The sequence below is a fragment of the Oncorhynchus gorbuscha genome, unplaced genomic scaffold (assembly GCF_021184085.1).
Source record: "Oncorhynchus gorbuscha isolate QuinsamMale2020 ecotype Even-year unplaced genomic scaffold, OgorEven_v1.0 Un_scaffold_672, whole genome shotgun sequence".
Taxonomy (NCBI): domain Eukaryota; kingdom Metazoa; phylum Chordata; class Actinopteri; order Salmoniformes; family Salmonidae; genus Oncorhynchus; species Oncorhynchus gorbuscha.
The window spans coordinates 12,501-37,282 of record NW_025745760.1 but is presented as its reverse complement, the minus strand read 5'-3'; the positions used below and the strand labels follow the sequence as shown (position 1 = coordinate 37,282).

At 46.4% G+C, this 24,782-nt stretch overlaps 1 protein-coding gene across 1 annotated transcript in view; it reads right to left on the bottom strand.

Annotated features, from left to right (window-relative positions):
* The window catches only part of LOC124019755 (protocadherin-17-like), an 87,700-nt gene extending 72,755 nt beyond the window's left edge, over nt 1–14,945 (bottom strand). The window contains exons 1-2 of the mRNA XM_046335179.1: nt 14,849–14,945; nt 13,697–13,869 (exon numbers count right to left, since the gene is read on the bottom strand). Of these exons, the coding sequence (XP_046191135.1) occupies nt 13,697–13,869; nt 14,849–14,877 (202 nt within the window). The 5' untranslated portion in view covers nt 14,878–14,945. The remainder of the gene's footprint in view (nt 1–13,696; nt 13,870–14,848) is intronic.
* Between the last annotated feature and the right edge of the window lie 9,837 nt (nt 14,946–24,782).

The following is a 24,782-nucleotide window of genomic DNA, read 5'->3' as shown; positions in this document are numbered from 1 at the left end:
GAACTTCCCTAGAGAACACTGGAGCAGCTGATGGACTGTGAGAGGGAAGGTAACTGGAGCAGCTGATGGACTGTGAGAGGGAAGGTATCTTCCCTAGAGAACACTGGAGCAGCTGATGGACTGTGAGAGGGAAGGTATCTTCCCTAGAGAACACTGGAGCAGCTGATGGACTGTGAGAGGGAAGGTAACTAGAGCAGCTGATGGACTGTGAGAGGGAAGGTAACTAGAGCAGCTGATGGACTGTGAGAGGGAAGGTAACTAGAGCAGCTGATGGACTGTGAGAGGGAAGGTAACTAGAGCAGCTGATGGACTGTGAGAGGGAAGGTAACTGGAGCAGCTGATGGACTGTGAGAGGGAAGGTAACTAGAGCAGCTGATGGACTGTGAGAGGGAAGGTAACTAGAGCAGCTGATGGACTGTGAGAGGGAAGGTATCTTCCCTAGAGAACACTGGAGCAGCTGATGGACTGTGAGAGGGAAGGTAACTTCCCTAGAGAACACTGGAGCAGCTGATGGACTGTGAGAAGGAAGGTATCTTCCCTAGAGAACACTGGAGCAGCTGATGGACTGTGAGAGGGAAGGTATCTTCTCTAGAGAACACTGGAGCAGCTGATGAGCTGTGAGAGGGAAGGTAACTGGAGCAGCTGATGGACTGTGAGAAGGAAGGTATCTTCTCTAGAGAACACTGGAGCAGCTGATGAACTGTGAGAGGGAAGGTAACTGGAGCAGCTGATGGACTGTGAGAAGGAAGGTATCTTCTCTAGAGAACACTGGAGCAGCTGATGGACTGTGAGAGGGAAGGTAACTTCCCTAGAGTGCCTGGTCAGCAGAACCCTCAGACTACCAGCAGGAGAATGATGTACCTGGACAGTAGAACCCTCAGACTACTAGAGGAGAATGTTGAACCTGGACAGCAGAACGCTCAGACTACTAGAGGAGAATGATGTACCTGGACAGCAGAACGCTCAGACTACTAGAGGAGAATGATGTACCTGGCCAGCAGAACGCTCAGACTACTAGAGGAGAATGATGAACCTGGACAGTAGAACGCTCAGACTACTAGAGGAGAATGATGAACCTGGACAGCAGAACGCTCAGACTACTAGAGGAGAATGATGAACCTGGACAGCAGAACCCTCAGACTACTAGAGAGAATGAGAATGATGCTCAGACCTGGAGAATGATGAACCTGGAACCCTCAGACTACTAGAGAGGAAGAATGATGAACCTGGAACAGCAGAACCCTCAGACTACTAGCAGGAGAATGATGAACCTGGACAGCAGAACCCTCAGACTACTAGAGGAGAATGATGAACCTGGACTACAGCAGAACCAGACTACTAGAGGAGAATGATGAACCTGGACAGCAGACTCAGACTACTAGCAGGAAAATGATGTACCTGGACAGCAGAACGCTCAGACTACTAGAGGAGAATGATGAACCTGGCCAGCAGAACGCTCAGACTACCAGCAGGAGAATGTTGAACCTGGACAGCACGTCCCAAATGACACTCTATTCCCTATAGAGGGCACTAGTTTTGAACAGCGTCTGAAGGGCTGTATGGTAAATGGTGTGATTTCGGACACAGGAAAAGAGTGAGGATCACTATAGAACTGAAAGCTGAGGAGAAAACAGGGATTTAAGGAGTTTGCATGTCATGTCTCGTAGTTTCTATGGCGATATGCTTTGAGTAGAGACAGACGTGGTGTGTAGAGAGAAACCCTGCCACATTATTGATGAACAGACACAGTGTCTATTTAGAGTCGATCGCAGTAAGACATATGAAGGAATGGAGTAGGGGGTCTCTATCCCTCTCTCTGTCTGTCTATATCTCTGTGTGTGTGTGTGTGTGTGTGTGTGTGTGTGTGTGTGTGTGTGTGTGTGTGTGTGTGTGTGTGTGTGTGTGTGTGTGTGTGTGTGTGTGTGTGTGTGTGTGTGTGTGTGTGTGTGTGTGTGTGTGTGTGTGTGGTGTGTTAAGACATTTACAAGATTCAAAACAAATAAAAGCGAGTGACTCGGCTGGAACAGAACAGGCTGCATTATCTAGAGCCATGAAATATAAATGATGCCAAATAGCCTTTTTACAGTCAGCTAGAGAGAGAGAGAGAGAGAGAGAGAGAGAGAGAGAGAGAGAGAGAGAGAGAGAGAGAGAGAGAGAGAGAGAGAGAGAGAGAGAGAGAGAGAGAGAGAGAGAGAGAGAGAGAGAGAGAGAGAGAGAGAGAGAGAGAGAGAGAGAGGAGAGAGAGAGAGAGAGAGAGAGAGAGAGAGAGAGAGAGAGAGAGAGAGAGAGAGAGAGAGAGAGAGAGAGAGAGAGAGAGAGAGAGAGAGAGAGAGAGAGAGAGAGAGAGAGAGAGAGAGAGAGAGAGAGAGAGAGAGAGAGAGAGAGAGAGAGAGAGAGAGAGAGAGAGAGAGAGAGAGACAGAGAGAGAGACAGAGAGAGAGAGAGAGAGAGAGAGAGAGAGAGAGAGAGAGAGAGAGAGAGAGAGAGAGAGAGAGAGAGAGAGAGAGAGAGAGAGAGAGGAGAAAGATAGGAAGTAGAGGAAGTCTAAGTTTTGTTGCCATGGTGATGTGTTAGTGTGAAAAGGGCATCAGATTTGACTTTTGACCGTTTAATTAATGCTATTGAAATGGCTGTGCTTTTTAATCAACAACCTCTGATTATGATTCTCCCTAGTAATCAGAGAGACAAGACAAAGAAGGAGAAGAGGAGTGGAGATATGAGAGGAGGCTGAGGAGAGGAGAGAGGATTGGAGGATGAGGAGATGAGAGAGGAGGAAGGAGGCTGAGGAGAGAGAGAGAGAGAGAGAGGGGGCTGAGAGAGAGAGAGAGAGGAGAGGTGGGCTGAGAGAGAGGAGAGAGGAGAGGGGACTGAGGAGAGGAGAGAGGAGTGGAGGCTGAGGAGAGGAGAGAGAGGACTGAGAGAGAGAGAGGAGTGGAGGCTGAGGAGAGGAGAGAGGGACTGAGGAGAGAGAGAGAGGGGACTGAGGAGAGGAGAGAGGAGAGGAGAGAGGAGAGAGGGGCTGAGAGAGGAGAGGGAGGCTGAGGAGAGGAGAGAGAGAGGTGGACTGAGGAGAGAGGAGAGGGGACTGAGGAGAGGAGAGAGGACTGAGAGAGAGAGAGGGGAGAGGAGAGAGAGGACTGAGAGAGGAGAGAGAGAGAGGACTGAGGAGAGGAGAGAGGAGTGGAGGCTGAGGAGAGGAGAGGGGACTGAGGAGAGGAGAGGGGGCTGAGGAGAGAGAGAGAGTGAGAGGTGACAGGCTGAGAGAGAGGGGAGAGGGGACTGAGGAGAGGAGAGAGGAGAGGAGGCTGAGAGAGAGAGAGAGAGGACTGAGGAGAGAGGACTGAGGAGAGAGAGAGAGGAGTGGAGGCTGAGGAGAGGAGAGAGGACTGAGGAGAGAGGACTGAGGAGATGGGAGAGAGGAGTGGAGGCTGAGGAGAGGAAGAGGCTGGAGGCTGATGAGAGAGAGAGACAAAGAGGAGAGGAGGAGAGGAGAGGGGGCTGAGGAGAGGAGAGAGGATTGGAGGACTGAGGAGAGGAGAGAGGACTGAGGAGAGGAGAGAGGAGAGGGGGCTGAGGAGAGGAGAGGGGAGTGGAGGCTGAGGAGGAGGAGAGGGGACTGAGGAGAGGGGGCTGAGGAGAGGAGAGAGGAGGGAGGCTGAGGAGAGGAGGAGGACTGAGGAGAGGAGAGAGGAGAGGGGGCTGAGGAGATGAGAGAGGAGAGGGGGAGAGGAGTGGAGGCTGAGGAGAGAGGGGGCTGAGGAGAGGGACTGAGGAGTGGGGGCTGAGGAGAGGAGAAAGGAGAGGGGGCTGAGGAGAGGAGGGGGACTGAGGAGAGGAGAGGGGAGTGGGGGCTGAGGAGAGGGGACTGAGGAGAGGAGAGAGGAATGGGAGAGGAGGGGAGAAGATGGAGAGGGGGCTGAGGGAGGAGGAGGAGGGACTGAGGAGAGAGAGAGGAGAGGGGACTGAGGAGAGAGAGAGAGGGGACTGAGGAGTGGGGGCTGAGGAGAGGAGAGGGAGGGGGCTGAGGAGAGAGGAGAGGGGACTGAGGAGAGGGGCTGAGGAGAGGGGGCTGAGGAGAGGAGAGAGGAGAAGGGGCTGAGGAGAGGAGAAAGGAGTGGGGGCTGAGGAGAGGAGAGAGGAGTGGGGGCTGAGGAGAGGGGGCTGAGGAGTGGAGGCTGAGGAGAGGAGATTGGAGATGGAGGCTGAGAAGTGGAGAAAGGAGAGAGGGACAAATAACATTGTTGTATGTTGCATGTGCTGCATTGACCGTGCAGACTGAAGGAAGTGGTCTGGTGGTCGAGGAACATCAAACGAGCTCCTTGAGACAGGGGAGGGGCTAAGTCTGTGTGGGAAGTGGCATGGCTGCAGAGAGAGGGGGCAGGGCTAAGTCTGTGTGGGAAGTGGCATGGAGAGAGAGAGGGGGCGGGGCTAAGTCTGTGTGGGAAGTGGCATGGAGAGAGAGAGGGGGCAGGGCTAAGTCTGTGTGGGAAGCGGCATGGAGAGAGAGAGGGGGCGGGGCTAAGTCTGTGTGGGAAGCGGCATGGAGAGAGAGATGGGGCGGGGCTAAGTCTGTGTGGGAAGCGACAGGGAGAGAGAGAGGGGGCGGGGCAAAGTCTGTGTGGGAAGCGACAGGGAGAGAGAGAGGGGGCGGGGCAAAGTCTGTGTGGGAAGCGGCATGGAGAGAGGGGGCGGGGCTAAGTCTGTGTGGGAAGCGGCAGGGAGAGAGAGAGGGGGGGAGATGACTCAAGGAGCGGAGTGAAGTTTCACACGGAGAATCACATTTAACAAAATGTACCCTTATAGGAGGCAAAGTAAAAATACAAACCGGTCCGTGCATCACTAGGCCCGAGGAGGTGTGGTATATGGACAATATACCACGGCTGTTCTTATGGTGCCTGGACACAGCCCTTAGCCGTGGTATATAAACCTCTGATTTGATTTGAACATGGAGGTCAATAACATCCCACCACTGCTGCCTACGGAACTGCCCTGGTGTCAACAGAACATCTCTCTCTCTGTCTCTGTCTCTCTCTCTCTCTCTCTCTCTCTCTGTCTCTCTCTCTCTCTCTCTCTCTCTCTCTCTCTCTCTCTCTCTCTCTCTCTCTCTCTCTCTCTCTCTCTCTCTCTCTCTCTCTCTCTCTCTCTCTCTCTCTCTCTCTCTCTCTCTGTCTCTCTCTCTCTGTCTCTCTCTCTCTCTCTCTCTCTCTGTCTCTCTCTCTCTCTCTCTCTCTCTCTCTCTCTCTCTCTCTCTCTCTCTCTCTCTCTCTCTCTCTCTCTCTCTCTCTCTCTCTCTCTCTCTCTCTCTCTCTCTCTCTCTCTCTCTCTCCTCTCTCTCTTCTCTCTCTCTGTCTCTCTCTCTCTCTCTCTTAGTTTCTCTCTCCCTCTCCCTCTTCTCTCTCTGTATCTCTCTCTCTCTATTAAATGTCTAACCCTCTCCCTACCTTACTCGTTCTTAAACAAGGCATAGTTTCTCATCCTCCCTCTCCCTACCTTACTCGTTCTTAAACAAGGCATAGTCTCTCATCCTCCCTCTCCCTACCTTACTCGATCTTAAACAAGGCATAGCAATCTGATTATCAACACTCCAATCATTAATTAGCAGGTGCAGAACACTCCCACCTCCTAGCCTAATGGCAGAACACTCACAACTCCTAGCCTAATGGTAGAACACTCACCTCCACCTCCTCCAAGCCTAATGGCAGAACACTCACACCTCCTAGCCTAATGGCAGAACACTCACACCTCCTAGCCTAATGGCAGAACACTCACACCTCCTAGCCTAATGGCAGAACACTCACACCTCCTAGCCTAATGGCAGAACACTCCCACCTCCTAGCCTAATGGCAGAACACTCCCACCTCCTAGCCTAATGGTAGAACACTCACACCTCCTAGCCTAATGGCAGAACACTCACACCTCCTAGCCTAATGGCATGTCATTTCTCCCTCCTCCATTCCCTCATCCCCCTCTCTGGGTGATATATCTCTCTATCTCTGGGTGATATATCTCTCTATCTCTGGGTGATGTATCTCTCTATCTCTGGGTGATATATCTCTCTATCTCTGGGTGATATATCTATCTCTGGGTGATATATCTCTCTATCTCTGGGTGATATCTCTCTATCTCTGGGTGATATATCTCTCTATCTCTGGGTGATATATCTATCTCTGGGTGATATATCTCTCTATCTCTGGGTGATATATCTATCTCTGGGTGATATATCTCTCTATCTCTGGGAGATATCTCTCTATCTCTGGGTGACATCTCTCTCTATCTCTGGGTGATATATCTATCTCTGGGTGATATCTCTGTCTATCACTGGGTGATATATCTCTCTATCTCTGGGTGACATCTCTCTCTATCTCTGGGTGATATCTCTGTCTATCTCTGGGTGATATATCTCTCTATCTCTGGGTGACATCTCTCTCTATCTCTGGGTGATATATCTCTCTATCTCTGGGTGATATATCTCTCTATCTCTGGGTGATATATCTATCTCTGGGTGATATATCTCTGGGTGACATCTCTCTATCTCTGGGTGACATCTCTCTATCTCTGGGTGATATCTCTCTATCTCTGGGTGACATCTCTCTATCTCTGGGTGACATCTCTCTCTATCTCTGGGTGATATATCTCTCTATCTCTGGGTGATATCTCTCTCTATCTCTGGGTGATATATGTCTCTATCTCTGGGTGATCTCTCTATCTCTGGGTGATATATCTCTATCTCTGGGTGATATATCTCTATCTCTGGGTGATCTCTGGGTGATATATCTCTCTATCTCTGGGTGACATATCTCTCTATCTCTGGGTGATATATCTCTCTATCTCTGGGTGACATCTCTCTCTATCTCTGGGTGATATATGTCTCTATCTCTGGGTGACATCTCTCTCTATCTCTGGGTGACATCTCTCTCTATCTCTGGGTGATATATCTCTCTATCTCTGGGTGATATATCTCTCTATCTCTGGGTGACATCTCTCTCTATCTCTGGGTGATATATCTCTCTATCTCTAGGTGATATATCTCTCTATCTCTGGGTGATATATCTCTCTATCTCTGGGTGATATATCTCTCTATCTCTGGGTGATATATCTCTCTATCTCTGGGTGATATATCTCTCTATCTCTGGGTGATATATCTATCTATCTCTGGGTGATATATCTATCTCTGGGTGACATCTCTCTCTATCTCTGGGTGATATCTATCTCTCTCTCTGGGTGACATCTCTCTCTATCTCTGGGTGATATATCTCTCTATCTCTGGGTGACATCTCTCTCTATCTCTGGGTGATATCTCTCTCTATCTCTGGGTGACATCTCTCTCTATCTCTGGGTGATATATCTATCTCTGGGTGACATCTCTCTCTATCTCTGGGTGATATCTATCTCTCTCTCTGGGTGATATATCTCTGCTGCCTGAAGGACATGGCAATGATGGTGTCAACTCAACTGGAACGAGATAATCATGCCTTTACACACACACACACACACACACACACACACACACACACACACACACACACACACACACACACACACACACACACACACACACACACACACACACACACACACACACACACACACACACACACAGCAGCGGTACAAGGATTAGTGGCTGCTCACACGCAGGCAAATCACTGCATCAATTAATCACCAATTAATAGCTTACATTTTTGGGGAGGATACACTTCTGCTTAATTAATACACGGCCTGCATCCCAAATCTCAATTTTCCCTATGTAGTGCCCTACTGTAGACCAGGACCCACACGGTTAGTAGTGCCCTACTGTAGACCAGGACCCACACGGTTAGTAGTGCCCTACTGTTGACCAGGACCCACACGGTTAGTAGTGCCCTACTGTAGACCACACGGTTAGTAGTGCCCTACTGTAGACCACACGGTTAGTAGTGCCCTACTGTGGACCACACGGTTAGTAGTGCCCTACTGTAGACCACACGGTTAGTAGTGCCCTACTGTAGACCACACGGTTAGTAGTGCCCTACTGTAGACCACACGGTTAGTAGTGCCCTACTGTTGACCAGGACCCACACGGTTAGTAGTGCCCTACTGTGACCAGACCCACACGGTTTAGTACCCTACTGTTGACCAGGACCCACACCCTACTGTGACCAGGACCCACACGGTTAGTAGTGCCCTACTGTAGACCACACGGTTAGTAGTGCCCTACTGTTGACCAGGACCCACACGGTTAGTAGTGCCCTACTGTTGACCAGGACCCACACGGTTAGTAGTGCCCTACTGTTGACCAGGACCCACACGGTTAGTAGTGCCCTACTGTTGACCAGGACCCACACGGTTAGTAGTGCCCTACTGTTGACCACACGGTTAGTAGTGCCCTACTGTAGACCAGGACCCACACGGTTAGTAGTACTGTGCCCTACAGAGCCAGGACCAGAGACACGGTTAGTAGTGCCCTACTGTTGACCAGACCCACACGGTTAGTAGTGCCCTACTGAGACCAGGACCCACACGGGAGCCCTACTGAGACCACACGGTTAGTAGTGCCCTACTGTTGACCAGGACCCACACGGTTAGTAGGCCCTACTGACCAGGACCACACGGTTAGTAGTGCCCTACTGTTGACCAGGACCCACACGGTTAGTAGGACTGTTGACCAGGAGGGGGTTAGTAGTGCCCTACTGTTGACCAGGACCCACACGGTTCAGGAAACAGCAGAGAGTAGTGCCCTACTGTAGACCAGGACCCACACGGTTAGTAGTGGACTGTAGACCACACGGTTAGTAGTGCCCTACTGTTGACCAGGACCCACACGGTTAGTAGTGCCCTACTGTTGACCAGGACCCACACGGTTAGTAGGTAGACCAGGACCCACACGGTTAGTAGTGCCCTACTGTAGACCAGACCAGGACCCTACTGTAGACCAGGACCCACACGGTTAGTAGTGCCCTACTGTAGACCAGGACCCACACGGTTAGTAGTGCCCTACTGTTGACCACACGGTTAGTAGTGCCCTACTGTAGACCAGGACCCACACGGTTAGTAGTGCCCTACTGTAGACCAGGACCCACACGGTTAGTAGTGCCCTACTGTTGACCAGGACCCACACGGTTAGTAGTGCCCTACTGTTGACCAGGACCCACACGGTTAGTAGTGCCCTACTGTTGAAAGGAGACACGGTTAGTAGTGCCCTACTGTTGACCAGGACCCACACGGTTAGTAGTGCCCTACTGTTGACCAGGACCCACACGGTTAGTAGTGCCCTACTGTAGACCAGGACCCACGCGGTTAGTAGTGCCCTACTGTTGACCAGGACCCACACGGTTAGTAGTGCCCTACTGTTGACCACACGGTTAGTAGTGCCCTACTGTAGACCAGGACCCACACGGTTAGTAGTGCCCTACTGTAGACCAGGACCCACACGGTTAGTAGTGCCCTACTGTTGACCAGGACCCACACGGTTAGTAGTGCCCTACTGTTGACCAGGACCCACACGGTTAGTAGTGCCCTACTGTTGACCAGGACCCACATGGTTAGTAGTGCCCTACTGTGACCACACGGTTAGTAGTACCCTACTGTTGACCAGGGAATAGGATGTCATTTAGGACCCAGGAACAAACTCCCACATTGGTCAGTTTAATGAATGACTTGAGAGTTGGACCCTCGTGCTGCTCAGAGCCAGACAGAGACACATTCTACATATCAGAATATCGGAATTAGAGACTGAGGGGAGGGAGGGAGAGATGGAGGGGTGGAGGGAGGGAGGGGTGGAGGAATAGAGGGGGAGATGGAGGGGTGGAGGGAGGGAGGGAGGGGTGGAGGAATGGAGGGAGAGATGGAGGGGTGGAGGGAGGGAGGGAGGGGTGGATGGAGAGGTGGAGGGAGGGAGGGAGGGAGGGAAGGATGGAGGGGTGGAGGGAGGGGGAGGGAGGGAGGGAGGGACAGAGAGAGAGAGAGAGGGCGAGAGACAGCGAGAGAGAGATGAAAAATTAGGTATATATATATATATGTAGAGAGAGAGAGAGAGAGAGAGAGCAGAATGAGGTAAAGACAAAGAGAGAATAGAATACCAAGTGACCAACCAATGAATCATGAAGCTGGTTGAGAGAACCCTAAGAGTGTGTAAAGCTGTTGTCAAGGCAAAGGGAGGCTCCTTTGAAAAATATAAAATACTTTTTGGGGGTTACTAAATTATTCCATGTGTGTTATTTCATAGATAGGTGCAGTGTAATGTGTTGTTTTACAGGGTCAGTCATAGTAGTATGATAGGTGTTGTTTTACAGGGTCAGTCATAGTAGTATGATAGGTGTTGTTTTACAGGGTCAGTCATAGTAGTATGGTAGGTGTTGTTTTACAGGGTCAGTCATAGTAGTATGATAGGTGTTGTAGTACAGGGTCAGTCATAGTAGTATGATAGGTGTTGTTTTACAGGGTCAGTCATAGTAGTATGATAGGTGTTGTAGTACAGGGTCAGTCATAGTAGTATGATAGGTGTTGTTTTACAGGGTCAGTCATAGTAGTATGATAGGTGTTGTAGTACAGGGTCAGTCATAGTAGTATGATAGGTGTTGTTGTACAGGGTCAGTCATAGTAGTATGATATGTGTTGTTGTACAGGGTCAGTCATAGTGGTACAAAACACATTTTGTCATAAGCATCGTCACATATAAATGTTTCCATAATTTCCATCTATTACTCTGAATCGTTCTCATGGACGATTAAATTAGTACATTTTCAAAATTGGAAACATATGGCCGCCTTTAATTGGCCAATTCCTCTCGCCAGTGTAATGTAAAACCCAATGGAAAGACAAACGCTATTAAGACAGACAGACAGACAGACAGACAGACAGACAGACAGACAGACAGACAGACAGACAGACAGACAGACAGACAGACAGACAGACAGACAGACAGACAGACAGACAGACAGACAGACAGACAGACAGACAGACAGACAGACATCCCTTCTATCCTCTACTGAAACACTACGGTCCTAACTACCACCGTATCTCAGGAGACTACATCTCCTCATCATCCTCCTCTTCATCATCTCCTGTCCTCTACGTTGTAGTAAACTCTACGATCCTAACTACCACCGTATCTCAGGAGACTACATCTCCTCACCCTCCCTCCTCATCATCATCTCCTGTCCTCTACGTTGTAGTAAACTCTACGATCCTAACTACCACCGTATCTCAGGAGACTACATCTCCTCACCCTCCCTCCTCATCATCATCTCCTGTCCTCTACGTTGTAGTAAACTCTACGATCCTAACTACCACCGTATCTCAGGAGACTACATCTCCTCTTCATCATCTCCTGTCCTCTACGTTGTAGTAAACTCTACGGTCCTAACTACCACCGTATCTCAGGAGACTACATCTCCTCTTCATCATCTCCTGTCCTCTACGTTGTAGGAAACTCTACGATCCTAACTACCACCGTATCTCAGGAGACTACATCTCCTCATCCTCCCTCTCCTCCGTGCTCCACCTCTCCATCCGTTGGCAGAACGGAACACCGGGGAAATAGAGGGCTGAGTACGAGCCTCTCCAGAGTTATGGTTCTACACATGTCCTGTGTAATCTGCCCTACCAACAGCGCTTAGAGTAATTATTCATATTTAATCAGCTGCGCAGGATGTTACATCGTCTGCCTGCCGCATGCTAAGTCCTTTCCCTTGTTCCATTATAAAACTTTTACACCATCACACTGCTGCCGGGGAATGAGAGGAGTGAGGGAGAGGAGGAGCGCAGTAGGAGTGGAGGGGAGGGAGGGAGGGAGGGTGGAGGGGAGGGAGGGGAGGGAGAGAAGGAGGGTCTAAATGGAAAGGGGAAAGTGGTTGGGCTTATAAAAACATAATGTGCTTGTCTGCTTTGATAAACTGACAACGTGGCTGGAATACACAGAGAGAGAGAGAGAGAGAGAGGGGGAGCAAGGAAGGAAGGAAGGAAGAAAGAGAGAGAGACAGAGAGAGAGAGAGAGAGAGAGAGAGAGAGAGAGAGAGAGAGAGAGAGAGAGAGAGAGAGAGAGAGAGAGAGACAGGAAGGAAGGGAGAGAGAGAGAGACAGGAAGGAAGGGAGAGAGAGACAGGAAGGAAGGGAGAGAGAGACAGGAAGGAAGGGAGAGAGAGAGACAGGAAGGGAGGGAGAGAGAGACAGGAAGGAAGGGAGAGAGAGAGAGACAGGAAGGAAGGGAGAGAGAGAGAGCAAACAAAAGACGTGAAAATGAGGTGATGAGGAAAACAGAGGAGGGGGGATAAAAGGGAAATGGAAAGTGATGAAGAGGAAGACAAAGACAAAGAGCCAGAAGGAGAGGTGAGGCTGAAGGGAGGGACCATGGAAGAGCCAGAAGGAGAGGTGAGGCTGAGGGGAGGGACCATGGAAGAGCCAGAAGGAGAGGTGAGGCTGAAGGGAGGGACCATGGAAGAGCCAGAAGGAGAGGTGAGGCTGAAGGGAGGGACCATGGAAGAGCCAGAAGGAGAGGTGAGGCTGAGGGGAGGGACCATGGAAGAGCCAGAAGGAGAGGTGAGGCTGAGGGGAGGGACCATGGAAGAGCCAGAAGGAGAGGTGTGGCTGAGGGGAGGAACCATGGAAGAGCCAGAAGGAGAGGTGTGGCTGAAGGGAGGGACCATGGAAGAGCCAGAAGGAGAGGTGAGGCTGAGGGGAGGGACCATGGAAGAGCCAGAAGGAGAGGTGTGGCTGAGGGGAGGGACCATGGAAGAGCCAGAAGGAGAGGTGTGGCTGAAGGGAGGGACCATGGAAGAGCCAGAAGGAGAGGTGTGGCTGGGGGGAGGGACCATGGAAGAGCCAGAGGAGAGGTGTGGCTGAGGGGAGGGACCATGGAAGGGAAGAACCAATCGCCATGTTGTGACTACGCCAACTATCTTCAGAATAGAAGGGGTTGATGTCAGAGTCTCAGATTGTAAACTGAATGAGGACTCACAAGTATAAACATCTTCTCAAAGGTTTGATCGTGTCAGATTGAAAAAGGGAAACAGAATCCAAACTGCCATTTTGTGAAAGCCAGTAGAGTATGCCTCCAGAATAGAAGGTGTTCTCGTCAGACTGTAAACTAGAACTAAACATAAGATTCACCCTGCTCCAGAGTGGGGGCGGTTTAATGCCCATAACCTTTATCTTCAAGGAAGGGAATTTCAGACCGCCATTTTGTGACTATGCCAACTAAGGCCCTGCGACAGACGAACGTCCTGTCCAGGGAGTTGACTTGTACATCTAGCTACGTAACACAACAGAAACAGGAGATAGACTAGCATCCTGTCCAGGGAGTTGACTTGTACATCTAGCTACATAACACTACAGAAACAGGAGATAGACTAGCATCCTGTCCAGGGAGTTGACTTGTACATCTAGCTAGCTAACACTACAGAAACAGGATATAGACTAGCATCCTGTCCAGGGAGTTGACTTGTACATCTAGCTAGCATAACACTACAGAAACAGGAGATAGACTAGCATCCTGTCCAGGGAGTTGACTTGTACATCTAGCTACGTAACTCTACAAAAACAGCCGATCGTTCCAGACTCAGACAGGCTGACTTCACAATAGAAGGAGGTGATCATGTCTGACGGTGAAGAGTAACCAGGTAACGAGGACTCACCCTGTTCCAGACTCAGACAAGGCTGACTTCACAACAGAAGGAGGTGATCATGTCTGACGGTGAAGAGTAACCAGGTAACGAGGACTCACCCTGTTCCAGAGGAGGTGGTTTAACGCCCGTAGCCTTCATCTTCAGAGCCTCCTTGGCCGACATGTCGCAGCAGGAGCCTTTATTAGTGTCCTGGTCGCTATCGGCCTGATCACTATCGCCATGACCACTGTCTCTAAGGCTGGCTCGCTCTGGGTCCTTGAATGTCGAGCTGCTACAGGACAAGAAACAATTAAAGATATAAATAAATAGGGTTTAGGGTTTAGGGTTAGGGATTAGGGATTAGGGTTTAAGGTTAGGGTTTAGGGTTAGGGATTATGGATTAGGGATTAGTGTTAGGGTTTAGGGTTAGGGTTTAGGGTTAGGATTTAGGGTTTAGGGTTAGGGATTAGGGTTTAGGGTTAGGTTTAGTGTTTAGGGGTTAGAGGTTAGGGTTTAGGGTTTAGGGTTTAGGGTTAGGGTTAGGGTAGGGTTTAGGGTTTAGGGTTAGGTTTAGGGTTTAGGGGTTATGTTTAGGGTTAGGGTTTAGGGTCAGGGTTTAGGGTTAGGGTTTAGGTTTTAGTGTTAGGTTTAGGGCTTAGGTTTAGGTTTAGGGTTAGGTTTAGGGTCTAGGGTTTAGGGTCAGGGTTTAGGGTCAGGGGATAGGGTCAGGGGTTAGGGGTTAGGTTTATATAGGGGACTTGATTTGGACAGACTGAACATCTATTTCCATTTCATTTCTGATTTCTACTAGATTGATAAAACTCTTCTGTGGGTTCAGTACTAGTATAGGATCTAGTTATAACTATAAAGGGTTAGGGTTAGGGTACAGTACTAGTATAGGATCTAGTTATAACTATAAAGGGTTAGGGTACAGTACTAGTATATGATCTAGTTATAACTATAAAGGGTTAGGGTACAGTACTAGTATAGGATCTAGTTATAACTATAAAGGGTTAGGGTACAGTACTAGTATAGGATCTAGTTATAACTATAAAGGGTTAGGGTACAGTACTAGTATATGATCTAGTTATAACTATAAAGGGTTAGGGTACAGTACTAGTATATGATCTAGTTATAACTATAAAGGGTTAGGGTACAGTACTAGTATAGGATCTAGTTATAACTATAAAGGGTTAGGGTACAGTACTAGTATAGGATCTAGTTATAACTATAAAGCATATAGACTATTGGGATTCATGATGAGTCCTTACCTTTGAACAAACTGCTGCCTGCTGCCCATGTAATTGGGCTCAGCGGGAAAATTGTCTGTCTGTGAAGGGAGAGAGGAGAGTGTTTACAACGTGTTGTGTTACACCCAAATGTGTCCCCTGTCGGTGTTGTGTTACACCCAAATGTGTCCCCTGTCGGTGTTGTGTTACACCCAAATGTGTCCCCTGTCGGTGTTGTCTTACACCCAATTGTGTCCCCTGTCGGTATTGTGTTACACCCAAATGTGTCCCCTGTCGGTGTTGTGTTACACCCAAATGTGTCCCCTGTCGGTGTTGTGCTACTCCCAAATGTGTCCCCGGTTGGTGTTGCAACAAGAGCTCCTGAAGGGGGGTAGGGGGGTTGAATGATGAGAGGAATGTAGAGGAGGGGGAGAATGAAGAGAGGAGGGGGAAGAGGGGGAGAATGTTGAGTGGAGGGGGAGGAGGGGGGAGGAAAGGGTACCAGATTCTATTTAATTTGTTTACTTTAATTAATGAAGAAAACATGTTCTTGAAGAGAAGAGGAGCTTCTACTGAACTGTGCTGAATGGAATGTACAGTTGATGTCGGAAGTGTACATACATCTTAGCCAAATACATTTAAAATCGGTTTTTCACAATTCCTGACATTTAATCCTCGTAAAAGATTCCCTGTCTTAGGTCAGTTAGTATCACCACTTTATTTTAAGAACGTGAAATGTCAGAATAATACTAGAGAGAATGATTTATTTCAGATTTAATTTCTTTCATCATATTCCCAGTGGGTCAGAAGTTCACATACACTCAATTAGTATTTGGTAGCATTGCCTTTACATTGTTTAACTTGGGTCAAACGTTTTGGGTAGCCTTCCACAAGCTTCCGACAAAAAGTTGGGTGAATTTTGGCCCATTCGTCCTGACAGAGCTGGTGTAACTGAGTCAGGTTTGTAGGCCTGGATTGCACATGCTTTTTCAATTCTGCCCACAAATGTTCTATTGGACTGAGGTCAGGGCTTTGTGATGGCCACTCCAATACCTTGACTTTGTTGTCCTTAAGCCATGTTTTTTCAGAACTTTGAAAGTATGCTTGGGGTCATTGTCCATTTGGAAGACCCATTTGTGACCAAGTTTTAACTTCCTGACTGATGTCTTGAGATTTTGCGTCAATATATCCACATAATTTCCTTCCTCATGAAGCTATCTATTTTGTGAAGTGCCCCAGTCCCTTCTGCAGCAAAGCACCCCAACAAAATGATGCTGCCGCCCCCGTGCTTCACGGTTGCGATGGGGTTCTTTGGCTTGTTAGCCTCCCCCTTTTTCCTCCAAACATAACGATGGTCATTATGGCCAAACATATCTATTTTTGTTTCACCAGACCAGAGGACTTTTCTCAAAAAATAACAATCTTTGTCCACATGTACAGTTGCAAACCGTAGTCTGGCTTTTTTATGGCGGTTTTGGAGCAGTGGCATCTTCCTTGCTGAGCCTTTCAGGTTATGTCGATATAGGACTTGTTTTACTGTGGATATAGATAATTGTGTACCTGTTTCCTCCAGCATCTTCACAAGGTCCTTTGCTGATGTTCTGGGATTGATTTGCACTTTTCACACTAAAGTACGTTCATCTCTAGGAGACAGAACGCGTCTCCTTCCTGAGCGGTGTGACGGCTGCGTGGTCCCATTGTGTTTATTCTTGTGTACTTTTGTTTGTACAGATGAACGTGGTATGTTCAAGCGTTTGGAAATTGCTCCCAAGGATGAACCAGACGTGTGGAGGTCTACAATTTTTTTCTGAGGTCTTTAGATTTTCCCATGATGTCAAGCAAAGAGGCACTGAGTTTGAAGGTACACCTCCAATTGACTCAAATGATGTCAATTAACCTATCAGAAGCTTCTAGAGCCATGACATCATTTTCTGGAACTTTCCAAGCTGTTTAAAGGCTCAGTCAACTTAGTGTATGTAAACTTCTGACCCACTGGAATTGTGATAAAGTGAATTATAAGTGAAATAATCTGTCTGTAAACAATTGTTGGAAAAATGACTTGTGTCATGTACAAAGTAGATGTCCTAACCGACTTGCCAAAACTATAGTTTGTTAACAAGATATTTGTGGAGTGGTTGAAAACCTAGTTATAATGACTCCAACCTAAGTGGATGTAAACTAGTTTTAATGACTCCAACCTAAGTGTATGTAAACTAGTTTTAATGACTCCAACCTAAGTGGATGTAAACTAGTTTTAATGACTCCAACCTAAGTGGATGTAAACTAGTTTTAATGACTCCAACCTAAGTGTATGTAAACTAGTTTTAATGACTCCAACCTAAGTGTATGTAAACTAGTTTTAATGACTGCAACCTAAGTGTATGTAAACTAGTTTTAATGACTCCAACCTAAGTGTATGTAAACTAGTTTTAATGACTGCAACCTAAGTGTATGTAAACTAGTTTTAATGACTCCAACCTAAGTGTATGTAAACTAGTTTTAATGACTCCAACCTAAGTGTATGTAAACTAGTTTTAATGACTCTAAGTGTATTTAAACTTCCGACTGCAACACATTCTGATGATGTAACAATGGGTTTAACATGGAATAAAGAGACATGTCACATGACTACATTGTAACCACACGGGCAGTTAGTCAGTTACTGTACATGTTGGTTGGTTAGTGAGTTAGTTAGTTAAACAGACAGAGCGTTATGTTAATGGGATGTCTAACTCCTAGGTTATCTAAAACAACACCATATTCCCTAAAAATAATAAAATAATAAAATAATTTAAAAAATAATTAAAATAAAATAATTGTTTCTGATTGCATCCAGAACGTCACAACTTTTATTTATTTATTTTTTATTTGACTTTTATTCAACCAGGGAGGCAAGTTGAACAAGTTCTCATTTACAATTGCGACCTGGCCAAGAATAAAGCAAAGCAGTTCGACACAAACAACAACAACACAGAGTTACACATGGAGTAAACATAACATACAGTCAATAACACAGTTGAAGAAAATCTATATACAGTGTGTGCAAATGAGGTAAGAAAAGGGAGGTAAGGCAATAAATAGGCCATGGTGGCGGTGAAGTAATTACAATATACCAATTAGACTGGAATGGTAGATGTGCAGAAGATGAATGTGTAAGTAGAGAATACAGGGGTGCAAAGGAGCCAGATAAATAAATAAATACAGCATGGGGATGAGGTAGTTGGATGGGTTATTTACAGATGGGCTATGTACAGGTGCAGTGATCTGTGAGCTGCTCTGACAGCTGGTGCTTGAAGTTAGTGAGGGAGGTATGAGTCTCCAGCTTCAGTGATTTTTACAATTCATTCCAGTCATTGGCAGCAGAGAACTGGAAGGAAAGGAGGCCAAAGGAGGAATTGGCTTTGGGGGTTGACTAGAGAGATATACCTGCTGGAGCGCGTGCTACGGGTGGGTGCTGCTATGGTGACCAGTGAGCTGAGATAAGGCGGCGCCTCACCTATCAGAGATTTGTAGATGACCTGAAGCCAGTGGGTTTGGCGATGAGTATGAAGCAAGGGCCAGCCAACAAAAATGTACAGGTTGCAGTGGTGGGTTATGGGGCTTTGGTGACAAAACGGATGACACTGCATCCAGTTTGTTGAGTAGAGTGTTGGAGGCTATTTTGTAAATGACATCGCCGAAGTCAAGGATCGGTAGGATGGTCAGTTTTACGAGGGTATGTTTGGCAGCGTGAGTGAAGGATGCTTTGTTGTGAAATAGGAAGCCGATTCTAGATTTAATTTTGGATTGGAGATGTTTGATGTGGGTCTGGAAGGAGAGTTTACAGTCTTGCCAGACACCTAGGTATTTATAGTTGTCCACATATCCTAAGTAAGAACCGTCCAGAGTATTGATGCTGCGCGGGCGGGCAGTTGTGGGCAGCGATCGGTTTAGTTTTACTTGCAGTTGAAGGCCACGGAAGGAGAGTTGTATGGCATTGAAGCTTGTCTGGAGGTTAGTTAACACAGTGTCCAAAGAAGGGCCAGAAGTATACAGAATGGTGTCGTCTGCGTAGAGGTGGATCAGAGACTCACCAGCAGCAAGAGCGACATCATTGATGTAGACAGAGAAAAGAGTCGGCCCAATATTTGAACCCTGTGGCAATCCCATAGAGACTGCCAACTAGAGGTCGACGGAAAATGATTTTTCAACGCCGATATCAATACCGATTATTGGAGGACCAAAAAAAGCCGATATCGATTAATCAGATGATTGTTTAAAAATGTTTTTTATAATGACAATTACAACAATACTGAATGAACACTTATTTTAACTTAATATAATACATCAATAAAATCAATTTAGCCTCAAATAAATAATGAAACATGTTCAATTTGGTTTAAATAATGCAAAAACAAAGTGTAAGAAAGTAAAAGTGCAATATGTGCCATGTAAGAAAGCTAACGTAGAAAGCTAACGTTTCAGTTCCTTGCTCAGAACATGAGAACATATGAAAGCTGGTGGTTCCTTTTAACATGAGTCTTCAATATTCCCAGGTAAGACATTTTAGGTTGTAGTTATTATAGGACTATTTCTCTCTATACCATTTGTATTTCATTAACCTTTGACTATTGGATGTTCTTATAGGCACTTTAGTATTGCCAGTGTAACAGTATAGCTTCCGTCCCTCTCCTCGCTCCTCCCTGGGCTCGAACCAGGAACACATCGACAACAGCCACACTTGAAGCAGCGTTACCCATGCAGAGCAAGGGGAACAACTACTCCAAGTCTCAGAGCGAGTGACGTTTGAAACGCTATCAGTGTGCACCCCGCTAACTAGCTAGCCATTTCGGTTACACCAGCCTAATCTCGGGGGTTGATGGACTTGAAGTCATAAATGGTGCAATGCTTGACGCACAACGAAGAGCTGCTGGCAAAACACACAAAAGTGCTGTTTGAATGAATGTTTACGAGCCTGCTGCTGCCTACCACCGCTCAGTCAGACTGCTCTATCAAATCATAGACTTAGTTAAAACATAATAACACACAGAAATACGAGCCTTAGGTCATTAATATGGTCGAATCCGGAAACTATAATCTCGAAAACAAGACTTTTATTCTTTCAGTAAAATATGAAACCGTTCCGTATTTTATCTAATCGGTGGCATCCATTAGTCTAAATATTCCTGTTACATTGCACAACCTTCAATGTTATGTCATAATTACGTAAAATTCTGGCAAATTAGGCGGCCCAAACTGTTGCATATATTCCCTGACTCTGCGTCCAATGAACGCCAGAGAAGTGACACAATTGAGACACAATTTCCCTGGTTAATATTGCCTCGACTAAGGAGAGGGAACGGAGGATCACCACCGCCTGTGCTAAGCCCATCAGTAAGCGGAGGGCTACTGGACTTTCCCTTTCTAGCTAAATATCTGCAGGTTTAAAAATATATACTCTCTGTATTGATTTTAAACATAAAAGGCATTGATGTTTTTATGGTTATCTTCCCAGTCATGCAACCTTTTTCAGTATCAAATGCATTTCTGGAGCCAGGACTGTCTCTTCTTCTAGTAATTCTATCCTCTCTCTCTGTCTCTCTCTCTCCCTCTGTTTCTCTGTCCCTCTCTGTGGCGATTTCATGATCTCCCTCTCTCTCCAACTCTCTGTCTGTCTGTCTCTCTCTATGTCAATCTCTCTCTCTCTCTCTCTCTCTCTCTCTCTCTCTCTCTCTCTCTCTCTCTCTCTCTCTCTCTCTCTCTCTGTCTGTCTCTCTCTATGTCTCTCTCTGTCTCTCTCTCTCTCTGTCTCTCTCTGTCTCTCTCTCATTCTCTCTCTGTATCTCACTCTCTTTCTCCCTCTAAATCTATCCCTCTCTCTCTCTGGGGTGTCTCAATTGTCCGTCCCGTCAATGTTGTGTCAATGTTGCTGCAGCGTATTTGCTCTGTGGCTCAGAGTCAATGAGGAAAGGGGGAGGAGGGGAGATGGAAGGGATGGAGAGAGGGGGAGCCTGGGTCCCAACTCCCAGACGTGGTACAGACAGTATCGACATCCTAAACACGAGATGGAGAGACTGAACAGGAGGTCAATGCACTCACTCTCTCGCTGTCTGTTTATCCACTTCCTTATCCCCTCTCTCTGTCTCTCTGTCTCTCTCTCTCTCTCTCTCTGTCTCTCTCTCTCTCTCTCTCTCTCTCTCTCTCTCTCTCTCTCTCTCTCTCTCTCTCTCTCTCTCTCTCTCTCTCTCTCTCTCCTCAGCCATTATCAGTCATATTAGCCTCTCTAATCATTCTAATTAGCCATGTTAATGAAAAGGTTGTCTAGATCAGCTCAGAGATCAGAGAGGACCAGACATTTAAAGAAAAACAGACCTTAGATTCCTGTGAGGGACGGCAGGTAGCCTGGAGGGTAGGAACGCTGGGCCAGTAACCCAAAGGTTGCTGGTTCGAATACCCGGAAATCTGTCGTTCTGCTCCTGAGCGAAGCAGTTAACCCCCCGGGTGTTGAGAACATGTTTAAGACAGCACCCCCCCCCAACCAGCACCTCTCTGATTCAGAGGAGTTGGGTTAAATGAGGAAGACCCGTTTCAGTTGAATGCATTCGTTTATACAACTGACTAGTTATCCCCGTAGCCGTAGTGCACTACTTTGGAACCAGGGCCCATTGGACACACAACGTAGGGGATAGGGTGACATTTTGTTTCAAGACAAAAACCTTCCTGTTTCCTGTCCAGCCATCCAGCTATCTATTATACTGCAGAGTCGAATGTTTTTTTTTTTATGTCACAAAATAATCATTACAGGATATGAAATCACTGAATCTCTTTGGAGCCCAGAAATAACAAGACTGTTAATGGATAAAGGTGTGTTTTTTGTCTTTCTTACTGAACTAAATTACCAGAAATATTTTAATCTCAAGGCACCAAATCACACCTGTTTATAATTGCAATCTGAGTCTTGCCAAGTGATTCCATCACAACAGAAATGTTGATCGTTCTGGAATCCTCACAGAGAGACAGACAGAGACCACTCCTAGCGTTCCTCACAGAGAGACAGACACATACCAATCCTAGGGACCTTCACAGAGAGACAGACAGATACCACTCCTAGGGATCTTCACAGAGAGACAGACAGAGAACACTCCTAGGGATCTTCACAGAGAGACAGACAGAGAACACTCCTAGAGTTCTTCACAGAGAGACAGACAGAGAACACTCCTTGGGATCTTCACAGAGAGACAGACAGAGAACACTCCTTGGGATCATCACATGCTCTTGATATTAGGGAGTCAATGGGGTATTTCAACAGCCCGTATGGAACGAGGTGTGTGTGTGTGTGTGTGTGTGTGTGTGTGTGTGTGTGTGTGTGTGTGTGTGTGTGTGTGTGTGTGTGTGTGTGTGTGTGTGTGTGTGTGTGTGTGTGTGTGTGTGTGTGTGTGTGTGTGTGTGTGTGTGTGTGTGTGTGTGTGTGTGTGTGTGTGTGTACTGTGTGTGTATGTCTGTGTGCAGCATGGCTCAGTAGACACACACAGAGAGCTGCAGAATGCGGGGGCATGTGAAGGTCGTGACCTTTAGTTCCTTTGTCAAACACTCTCTCTCTATATCCACCTGAACCCCTCTCTCTATATATATATATATCCACCTGAACCCTCTCTCTCTATATCCACCTCAACCCCTCTCTCTCTATATCCACCTGAACCCCTCTCTCTCTATATATATATCCACCTGAAGGTTCTCTCTATATCCACCTGAACCCCTCTCTCTCTATATATATATCCACCTGAACCTCTCTCTCTATAATATATATCCACCTGAACCCTCAGTTGAATCTCTATATATATATATCCACCTGAACCTCTCTCCTCTATATATATATATATATATCCACCTGAACCCTCTTTCTCTGTTAATGGATATCTTTCACTGAACTAAATTGAATCTCCACCAAATCACACCTGTCTCTATATCCACCTGAATCACCAGAAATCTCTCTCTATATCCACCTGAACCACCCCTCTCTCTATATCCACCTGAACCCTCTCTCTATATATATATATCCACCTGAGAACACTCCTTGGGATCTTCACAGAGAGACAGACAGAGAACACTCTTGGGATCATCACATGCTCTTGATATTAGGGAGTCAACATTTCAACAGCCCGTATGGAACCTCTCTATATATATATATATCCACCTGAACCCTCTCTATATATATATATCCACCTGAACCCTCTCTATATATATATATCCACCTGAACCCCTCTCTATATATATATATCCACCTGAACCCTCTCTCTCTATATATATATCCACCTGAACCCTCTCTCTATCTATATATCCACTTTGAACCCTCTCTCTATATATATATATCCACCTGAACCCCTCTCTCTATATATATATATATCCACCTGAACCCTCTCTCTATATATATATATATCCACCTGAACCCTCTCTCTATATATATATATCCACCTGAACCCTCTCTCTCTATATATATATCCATATATATCCACCTGAACCTCTCTCTCTATATATATATATCCACCTGAACCCTCTCTCTCTATATATATATATATATATCCACCTGAACCCCTCTCTCTATATATATATATATCCACCTGAACCCTCTCTATATCCATGTGAAGGTCCTGACTCTTTAGTTCCTTTGTCAAACACTCTCTATCTATATCCACCTGAACCCCTCTCTCTATATATATATATCCATCTATATCCACCTGAACCCTCTCTCTCTATATCCACCTGAACCCTCTCTCTCTATATATGAACCCTCTCTCTCTATATCATATATATATCCACCTGAACCCTCTCTCTCTATATATATCCACCTGAATCTCTATATCCACCTGAACCCTCTCTCTCTATATATATATATATCCACCTGAACCCTCTCTCTCTATATATATATCCACCTGAACCCTCTCTATATATATATATCCACCTGAACCCTCTCTCTATATATATATATCCACCTGAACCCTCTCTCTCTATATATATATCCACCTGAACCCTCTCTCTATATATATATATATCCACCTGAACCCTCTCTCTCTATATATATATATCCACCTGAACCCCTCTCTCTATATATATATATATCCACCTGAACCCCTCTCTCTATATATATATATCCACCTGAACCCTCTCTCTCTATATATATATATATCCACCTGAACCCCTCTCTCTATATATATATCCACCTGAACCTATATCCACCTGAACCCCTCTCTCTATATATATATATATATCCACCTGAACCCTCTCTCTCTCTATCTATATCCACCTGAACCCTCTCTCTCTATATATATATATATCCACCTGAACCCTCTCTCTCTATATCCATAACCTCTCTCTATATATATATATCCACCTGAACCCTCTCTCTCTATATATATATATATATATCCACCTGAACCCTCTCTCTCTATATATATATCCACCTGAACCCTCAGTAGACACACACAGAGAGCTGCAGAATGCGGGGGCATGTGAAGGTCGTGACCTTTAGTTCCTTTGTCAAACACTCTCTCTCTATATCCACCTGAACCCCCTCTCTCTCTATATATATATATCCACCTGAACCCTCTCTCTCTATATCCACCTCAACCCCTCTCTCTCTATATCCACCTGAACCCCTCTCTCTCTATATATATATCCACCTGAACCCTCTCTCTATATATATATATCCACCTGAACCCTCTCTCTCTATATCCACCTGAACCCTCTCTCTATATATATATATATATCCACCTGAACCCTCTCTCTCTATATATATATATATCCACCTGAACCCCTCTCTCTATATATATATATATCCACCTGAACCCCTCTCTCTCTATATCCACCTGAACCCCCTCTCTATATATATATATATCCACCTGAACCCTCTCTCTCTATATATATATATATCCACCTGAACCCTCTCTCTCTATATCCACCTGAACCCCTCTCTCTATATATATATATATCCACCTGAACC